This window comes from Branchiostoma lanceolatum, chromosome 2 (genome assembly GCF_035083965.1).
Source record: "Branchiostoma lanceolatum isolate klBraLanc5 chromosome 2, klBraLanc5.hap2, whole genome shotgun sequence".
Lineage (NCBI taxonomy): Eukaryota > Metazoa > Chordata > Leptocardii > Amphioxiformes > Branchiostomatidae > Branchiostoma > Branchiostoma lanceolatum.
Window position 1 is genome coordinate 6,920,137 of NC_089723.1, and position 9,892 is coordinate 6,930,028.

General features: G+C 43.9%; 1 protein-coding gene across 1 annotated transcript; it reads right to left on the minus strand.

Annotated features, from left to right (window-relative positions):
* Nucleotides 1–302: 302 nt before the first annotated feature.
* On the minus strand, nucleotides 303–2,964 carry LOC136427292 (2,5-dichloro-2,5-cyclohexadiene-1,4-diol dehydrogenase-like). The gene is made up of 2 exons (XM_066416104.1): nucleotides 2,709–2,964; nucleotides 303–1,312 (listed from the first exon to the last, which is right to left on the minus strand). Exon 2 carries the CDS (start codon nucleotides 1,294–1,296, stop codon nucleotides 484–486), a length of 813 nt encoding a protein of 270 aa, XP_066272201.1. The 5' UTR covers nucleotides 1,297–1,312; nucleotides 2,709–2,964; the 3' UTR covers nucleotides 303–483.
* Nucleotides 2,965–9,892: the final 6,928 nt, after the last annotated feature.

Below are 9,892 nucleotides of genomic sequence, written 5' to 3' on the forward strand. Positions count from 1 at the left end.
TTGGGTGATGCTTCACATAATTGAATACTTATCATGCAAATTATGAGCTAATTTGCATAATACGTGATATGAGAAAGGTTTGTAGTCAAATTTCTTGCAAGTGCTATGATCATGATTTTAAGTGGTGTATAGCTCTTGGGGCAGGTAGTAAGTGATGTACGTTTAGACTCCCTAGTGGCTTGCTTGCTTAAACATACATGCACAGACAGAATAGTCAAAGAATCTGTGGTGAAAACAGAGTTTTGGTATAAAACCTGGTTCTGCCAGATCTTTCCTTAGTCACTGACGAAAGATAGCGGATGCTGTCTGAAACGTCTGGCTGTTTCAAAATTTTATTCAGTTGCTTGAGCAGTTTTTTTTGACGTATATTATTACCTGGATGTCTAACCTCCATCAACGTAGTATATAGTGTAGACCACAAAATCAACACCTGAAAATGGCTGAAATATATAAAAAACTGATGTCTCGTCGGCGGCACTGTGTTTAATTCCCCCCTGCTATTTTTAGGTGCTCTCCCGTAGTAAACGGACAGGCGTCGCTGCAAAGCCAGCAAACGGCCTGCGCAACCTCCTCGGGCGCTGCGATGCGACCAACGGGATACAAGGAAACCAGTGTCTCCTCAGTACCCGGCGGCGCCTTTTCCAGGGCCCGATCCATCATTGGTGTAGCGGTGAGACCAGGACAGACGGCGTTCACACGTATCCCTTCCTTGGCGTACTCCACCGCAGCGGTTTGGGTTAGCCCCAGGACAGCAAACTTGGCCGCGCAGTAGGAAGCGTTAGTTCCAGGAACGACGCCCAGGCCCGCCACGCTGCTGGCGTTGACGATACTGCCCCGCACCCCGCGGAAGCGGCACACGTCCGGCTTGTCCGCCCACTTGGTCGGGTCGCTCATGACGGGCTCCTGCTGCAGCATCTGGGCGATCTCGTACTTCAAACACAGCCACACGCCCTTGGCGTTCACGCCCATGACGCGGTCGAACTCGTCTTCTGGCGTGTCAGCTATTTTTCCGTCGATAGGCTCAACCCCGGCGCAGTTGAAGGCGCAGTCGATCCGCCCGAAGTGCTGAACCGCCGCGGTTACCATGGCTTCCACGCTTGTCGCCATGGTAACGTCCACCTGTACGGCGATCCCCGGAGTTTGGAGCATGCGCAGTGTCTCCTTCGCGTTCGGCTCGTTGATATCAGCCACCACACAGCTGTACCCAAGCTCAGCAAACCTGACGGCCGTGGCACGACCGATGCCGCTCCCGCCTCCCGTTACCAGGGCAACGCGCTTGCCTCTGGTGGTTGCCATGGTTACTGATTTACACCTAGAAGACAGAACGATGTTACTTGTCTAACTTAACTAACTGATTGTTACGCCAAAAATAGTTACTCAAGCACCTGGATAAAATTTGAAACAGTCAGACGTTTCAGACAGCATCCGCTATCTTTCGTCAGCGACTAAAGACAGGACTGGAAAACAAGGTTTTATACCAAAACTCTGAATAGATACGTTAATGAGGTTAAGATAATTTAGGATGTCTTGACGTAGTCTTCAAAAGAAGATTAATTATGCGGATGCTGTCTGAAACGTCTCACTGTTTCAAAAATTGTATCCAGTTGCTTGTCAATGAGTAACTATTTTTGGCGTATCTTACTACCTTAATGTCTAACCTTCATCAACGTGACTGATTGTTGCAGGTTGTGTTGAAAATATTTTACTGTCACAAAATTGGCATGACTTATCGACATAAAAGAGCCACTGGATCCAGAGTAACCATGGAAACAAGGCAATCAGAGATGGCAGACTTCACCCCTTCAGTGCAGCTACGGTCATAAACATACATGTGCAGACAGAATAGTCAAAGCCCATACTTCACCCCCTTGTGGTGAAATGAATATTGAACAAGGACACAGAATAGAAACATAAAATCAACGCCGTTTTTTTCCAATGTTGAAACGGCAGTCCGAATCCATACATTCCCCATGGCCATTACCGTCTTTTCACATGTAACAAAAAAATGTTCCTTTTATCAAAGACACACAATAGAAACATTAAAAAACTATTACCCATGACGACACAACCCAATGATACAAAAAGACCCTGAGACGTCACAAATACAAGACGTCACAAATACAAGATGGCGACCCCTACTACGCAAACCTGTAATACGAAATTTGTACGAAACCCATGTACTGTAGCCGCCATATAGGTGGGGTAGATGGATCCAACATGGTGACTCAGATCATTCAGAACGCATAGATTGATTGAATGTGCACATAATTAGCAAAACCTTGGGTTCTTTACTTTCACAGAAATAAAAGAAAGTCCTTAGTCCGCCCCCCCCCCCCTATTTTTCCCCTGACGGGGTTATTTGGGGGTTAATCTAAGTTGAAGTTAAAGAAAGGCATGCATGTTTGGGTGAGTGGGTGTGTGTGTGTGGGGGGGGAACTCGATTCGATCAGTCTAAAATGGACCGTGCTTGCCAATAACCCCGCCATATGGCACCGACATGTAGTATTAGTAGTAGTAGTAGTAGTAGTAGTAGTAGTAGCAGTAGTAGTAGTAGTAGTAGTAGCCGTAGTAGTAGTAGTAGTATATTTGGGCTAAACCTCCGAGCTCCAACAGATGACGTAAAACAAATCCATTATCACCCTAACCATGTAGAAAAGATTCTATACAACACATTTACTTGGAAACAAGTGACAGCGAACGAGGCTTACCTGTTTAAGTAGACACCACCTTTTAAAGAAGACAGAGCCTTCAGAACAGGGTAGGAATAATGGCGACCCAAAAATGTCGTCCAAACTGTGGACCCGAGCCAAAATAAACATTACGCCCAATTGCTAATATTTTCCTAGCTGTGACACAAAATGGACGACAGTGTTAGCTCAGAGATTTGCAGCGGCAATCTGTCACGGAGTCGCTTCTGTCTGAAATGTCGTCTGACCTCTTTGCTGCATGCACGGTGTTTGCTGACCGGTGTTTGATAACAGCAAAAGACCGACCCTCAAACGTTTTACTAGTATCATGGTACTGAAGCGCCGACTAGTGATACGTGGCAGTACTGCAGCCTTGGAACTGTCAAACGTTTCAAGCTAGCAAACTATTGAGATGTCAGGTTTCTACTACAGTAATGGGAGGCCACAATTGAGGTCACACAATTGACTCTGTTAGCTGTCTTTTCGCTTGTTATGTTAGTAATCCAGACTGTCTCCGTATTATAATTACGTCCTCATTTGCATAAGGCATTGGAAACATTTATGATATGCCACTCAAAAAGGTTAACATCAGTCGTGGAACTCTAGTTTGTTGTAAAATCAGGCATGTATATTGATGAAATTTGCTCTCGTGCTGCATTTTATTTTCATTACTTTTTGCCTCATATGGAAAAAATATTACTTTTGTCGTCGGCAGAGGATGTCATCTAAACATTTTACTTGCCGTGGTCTAAGATAGAATCAAACCTTAGCAGTAACACAGCGATTGGATAACGGTGAGAATAAAGCTTTGTAGGATAACAGCAAAGACTGATCCTCAAGCGTTTAATCATGGTATTGAAGCGCCGACTAGTGATTCGTGGCAATATTGAAGCCTTGGACCTGTTGAAAGTTTCAAGCTTGCAGTACTGTCAGGGATCACTAGCCGGCACTTCAGTACCATGATAAAAACGCTTGAGAGGGACTCAACAGCTGACGCCAAATAAAAACAAGGTTTCAAACCATTGAAAATCCTTTCTTGATGGAATTTTTCGTGAAATCTCGGCAGTTTAGGGGTGGCTATGGCAGGAAAAACTAACTATTTATTCGGAACACAGAACTATGAGAAACTGTGTGAAAAAGAACGAGTCTATTTTGACCGTTTGCGTTGTTCTGGAACATCATTACCAAACGATCGCTGCCTTGCTCGTGGTAACCGGATTGTTTATCGTTCGATAAACACACCTGTGTTCTGTGTGAAGACCTAGGTGTATCACGACGCTTGTTTCCGTGAATATTTCAAAGTCTCACTCTGAATATATCTTCACATCGTCTCATGATGGCGAGCAAACGAGGATATGTTACTAACATGAACACCCCAGCTGTAAGTAGACGTGGTAGAAGTAGAGTTGATTTAATCAGATTTGTTTACTTCTTGACGCGTAATGTAGATCATTCTGCAACTGTCGGTAGTATAAACATCGAACTGTTGTTGACATTTGGAAATAAAACTAGACCCTAGCCATGGGGTGTTTAAATAGTTGACACTCAATATTCTGGTGCGACTAGTTTTTCACTGATCATAGATATTTAGGGCGTCTTATATCTTGTAACTATGTCTTCTTATGTAAGAACAGGTAGGAAAAAAGTCAAAGAATAAGAGATTTGTTCCAACGGTTCGTGGGGACTCGTGGCTCCATCCGGCATACTATCCGGACCCGAGACTCCAGTCCCGTTATCCGGACCACAGGCTACAGCAGTCGTGCAATCCGGACCCGAGGCTCGCCCAGGCCTCCCATACGTACCCGTGGCATCACAACTCTTCACTGTACAGCCAGGGATCTCACAATCAGTCCGCACCCTTGCCGCCTCCCGTTTTCCCTCCGTGTCTGCCTGCTCCAGAGGAAGAGCAGATGGACTGGGAGCCCAGCATCTACACTGAGAACATGGCGTGGTCAAGCAGCCAGATTGACCAGGAAATTCACATGGAATGGGCCTAATCATAACTAGAAAAGCTAGTTGGACGACAGGTGAAGGTTACGATGTGACACACGGCCCTAAGTGGTGGCCTAAGACGGCAGGGCAAGCCAAGGAAGTGAAGCTAAGACAGAAACGGTGAAAACTTTATTCCAGCACATGGAATAGGAAAAGCTATTTGGTGAATGGAGAAGAACTAACTGAGAAAAGTTAGAAGGACGACAGGTGAATGTCAAAAGGTGACATACATGTATGGTCCTAAAATGTGTGATATAAGACGAAGAGAAGTGGTTGGTGGCCGAACAGGAAACGGAAAAGACTTTATTTCCGCGGCACATGGCAAAGACTGCACTTAAAGACTGCCTGTGTTGACTGTTAGTATTAGACTGTTCAATGAAAGAAAGCTTAGTTTTGCTTCCGATGTTTTACAAACGACTTAACATCGATTAATATTGCATCGTTGTTGTACGTTATTTGTTGTTGACCTGATACAGGTATGTCTTGTATCTTACGAATCGCCAGAAGTCTGTGATGTGGGCGATAGAAACGCACATGTCGGATTTGCAAAGCTTTTCAATGAATTTACCAAAGTTCCACATCAATTAAAACATCGCTCAAATAGCATCAGGTTGCCTTTATCAATAATACTATATGATTAGTGTGGTATTAGTGCTATACCAATGCTGTTGGTCTTAATCAAAAATATGTGCAGTTAACGTAATGTCGATAGTTGTAAAACTATTCAATTATTAAACATGGAGGATTTCTTCTATATTTCGATTTTTGCTTTTTGCTAAATGTATGTGTGTGTGTGTGTGTGTGTGTGTGTGTGTGTGTGTGTGTGTGTGTGATATTAGGCACCAAGGACAGGTTTGTATGTGTGTGGATGGTGTTCAGCACCAAGGACAGGTTTGTGTGTGTGAATGTTGTTCAGCGCCAAGGACAGGTTTGTATGTGTGTGTGTAAATGGTGTTCAGTGCCAAGGACAGGTTTGTATGTGTGTGGATGGTGTTCAGCACCAAGGATAGGCTTGTATGTGTGTGGATGGTGTTCAGCACCAAGGACAGGTTTGTGTGTGTGTGTGTGAATGGTGTTCAGCACCAAGGACAGGTTTGTATGTGTGTGTGTGTAAATGGTGTTCAGTACCAAGGACAGGTTTGTATGTGTGTTAATGGTGTTCAGCACCAAGGACAGGTTTGTATGTGTGTGGATGGTGTTCAGCACCAAGGAGAGGTTTGTGTGTGTGTGTGAATGGTGTTCAGCACCAAGGATAGGTTTGTATACATGTGTGTGGATGGTGTTCAGCACCAAAGACAGGTTTGTGTGTATGAATGGTGTTCAGCACCAAGGACAGGTTTGTGTCTGTGAATGGTGTTCAGCACCAAGGACATGTTTGTGTGTATGAATGGTGTTCAGCACCAAAGACAGCTTTGTGTGTGTGAATGGTGTTCAGCACCAAGGACAGCTTTGTGTGTGAATGGTGTTTAGCGCCAAGGACAGCTTTGTGTGTATGAATGGTGTTCAGCACCAAGGACAGGTTTGTGTGTATGAATGGTGTTCAGCACCAAGGACAGCTTTGTGTGTATGAATGGTGTTCAGCACCAAGGACAGGTTTGTGTGTATGAATGGTGTTCAGCACCAAGGACAGCTTTGTTTGTGTGAATGGTGTTCAGCACCAAGGACAGGTTTGTGTTTGTGTGTGAATGGTGTTCAGCACCAAGGACAGGTTTGTGTTTGTGTGTGAATGGTGTTCAGCACCAAGGACAGGTTTGCGTTTGTGAATGGTGTTCAGCACCAAGGACAGGTTTGTGTGTGTTAATGGTGTTCAGCACCAAGGACAGGTTTGTATGTGTGTGGATGGTGTTCAGCACCAAACACGCAAACTTAAATGTATTTACAGTATTCCTTTATCTGACGAATTCTACGATCCATACGCCCGTAGAAGGGCCTGGCGGAGGCTAGAATAACTCCGCTCCGTGTGAACGAACAAGCCCTATTTTTCATATTCATGTGTTAACACATGGCCACCTCAAAGACTGGCAATTACGTTGGAACAAATCACCCAGTGCGGTATATTACCTCATTCAATGATTTTTCCCATCATAGTAATCAAAACATGTCATCATTTCATTCAGAACATTCAATTCACGAAGCTATCTATATTGTAGTTACACTTGATGACAGGAGAACAGGAAATTTGTCTACACAAACAGTTTTTTTATCAATTACAAGTAACAACCAGTCAAAGGAGTAACAATATGCTGCCGTCAATAACATAGTGGAGACAACTCTCTTTACCACACGTAAACGTAAACAGTTCATAAGGCCACAGCAAGTAAATCTTATACATAGCGTACTCTGTAGACTCTAAATCCAATGTGAGAGTGCGAAAGAGAAATAGGATGGGGGAAAAAACAAGATATATCTATTAGAGGTTCGCGTAGCAAAACCTTTTTTGGATCCGTTGGCATGTGTGGTGGCCGCCATCTTGAATTTGTGACGTGACAGGGTAGCCATACCATACCATTTCATTGGCAAGGGTTTTTTTTGGGGGTCGCTAGCATTCTCTCTATTTTTAACAAATTGGCACACAACTATCACACATTAAACTCAAATAAAAAGAAAAATTCCATACCAATTCATATTTATAAAAAGACCCATCAATCGCTAAACTAACATAGCAAACCTGAATTTCATGTAGCAGAAATACTTAACTCTAGTTCAAAGTTGGGATCAATAACGTTGTAACAAGAATTGAAGCAGCAAAACATGATATCACAGCCAACAACTCTTTTATTCATGCATTCAAGAAGTGCATGGTGATAACTAGCAAGGGGAAAGATTGAGACAGCGGTTACTACGGAGGATGACATCCAGGCTAGAGGTAGCTCAGTATCACCAACTACACGCCAGGCTACAGCGTGGCATATTTTCCCATTTCGGCCAGTACTTTCTTGTTATATTGACCATGGCAAGAGGGAAACGAAATTTTGTTGTTGTTGTTGTTTTCGAATTCAGGAGAAAATCAATGCGCGCGCAGATGCCATCCAAATAATGTACTTGCTGTGGCCGGAAGAAGTAATTTCCGAGACAGACATATTACCTGTTACGTACTGATTACAGCTCACACGGAGCGGATGTGTCTGCACAGCCTTAACCATCAAACTTGGGCCACATGCGAAGTTCTTCATCATTCTATATTCATCTAAGAGAGGCTGGTGATTACGTGAGGTGATGTTTTTACTTCGCTACTCTCCAAGCAGAGGTTAAGCTCTGTTTTCTTTCGGTCATGTTGCGCCAACTGCACGATAATTGTTTTTGTTTGTTTGCTTGTTTGTTTGCTTGTTTGTTTGTTTGTTTGTTTATTCATGAGAAGCTTAAATCGGCACGCAGACCGCTTTTCATTGAGGTCATTAGGGAAGGGGTTACCAACAAATATTAGTTTTAACCTAGGTGACTACAACTGTTACCTATCCGTGTACGTGTGCATCTCGTCTGTGATGTAACTTCATATAACATGGCCACATCGTAGACTAGCAATGATAGCCTCCTATGCAGGCGTCTTAAGAGCGCGCCGGTGGCGTTTAATTTTGGTCAGGAGCGCTGACTAACGATTTTCAACATATCTATCTCCGGAAAGGGAGCTTCAGCTGCAACAGGAGGTACTGTTTTAAAGATCTCCGTGAAGGAGGTCAGTGACCTCTGACAGAAGTATTGTCTTTGTCAGTGTTTGTGTGTTCGAAGTAGCCTCTACCAGGCTCCGGGCGTGGCTGCAAAGGGTCGAAATCAGCCAAATGGAGGAGTGGGTCAGCCGATGAGTACAGTTTGCCACGTCTAGAGCCTGGTAGAGGCTATGTTCGAAGCTGTAACACAATATCCTTAGGATGCATTCGTTTGAGTTTGGCATATTGATGTACGGTGATTTAGACCCCCTGGCAGTGTTTTCAGGTACTGCAGCACTACAAGCCTACACCCCCTCCCTTACTGAAAATACTGGGACATGGCCCATGGACAACTGGTTAACTGACCCCATATGAGAGGGAGATAGCTGGGATCGACTCAGGGAAGAAGGGGAGGATGGTAGTATGGCATTAATAAAAGATTCACAGAAACTAAACATTTCACGGAGGTGTGAGATCTCGTTTCCTCCTGTTGTCATGTCTGAAGTGCCAAACATAACATCAAACTAAATTAAGTTTTCCTTTCATATGTTTAGAAACATTAAAATATACACTCGAGCACGTGTATGGCCACGATTGGTGCACTGCATGGTGCATAACGTTTCTGTCTTCATATATATACCACTGTGACAGTGTGTCAATACAGAGTACAGAGAAACGATTCACTGAAGTGGATGTCTTTGGTGTTCTCTTCAAAGAATCACTGACAACAGTGCAATTGCGACTCGCTACACAGGGAAAACTTAGAGACGAAAGCAAGATGGGTTTCGGAGTAGAGAGACGTCGTGGTTTTGCCTCCAGCTTATTTCTCGTGCTAGTTATGGTGGGCGTGAAAATCGCATTTGCAGGAGACAGCGTGGGAGGGGGTATTGTCCTAGCACCAGACAACTTACACCAACTGCAGACGAATGGTGACGGAATGAGGCGTCTACTCTTCACTCGACAAGGCATCACAAACATCGAGGTGGGCACGTTCAACACGTGGTATACAGTTAACATACTTGACATGTCCAGCAACAAACTAACAGACCTTAAACCTGGCGTTTTCACAGGCTTACCATTTCTGGAGAGCTTGTACATTCAAAGCAATCTTTTAACTACTGTGAATTCGGATTCATATTCCGATCTCCCATCACTGAATGTACTTTCTTTGAGTGATAACAGAATTTCAAAGATATCAGAGGACGCATTTCTTGGGCTACCGAAATTAAAGATTCTTGATATTTCGTACAATCTGTTGAAGACCTTTCCTCTCAGTGCTGTAGCGAACATCAAGAGCCCTTTCCTGAGAGCAGTGAATCTGAACATGAACAGAATCAGTGCTATTCCAACAGAGCTGCCGAAGATACAAAACAGAACTACGTATGAATTCGCGGGAAACCCTCTCCGTTGTGACTACAACCTGTACTCACTAAAAGACGTGTTAGCGGTGGTGAATGTCAACAAATCACGTCACAACCGGTTCCAAAGCTGTCATGTATATGAAGGATGTTATAACTGTAGACAAGGTCGATTCTATGAACAGACTTGGTGCAAGGAACTCACAAAGAA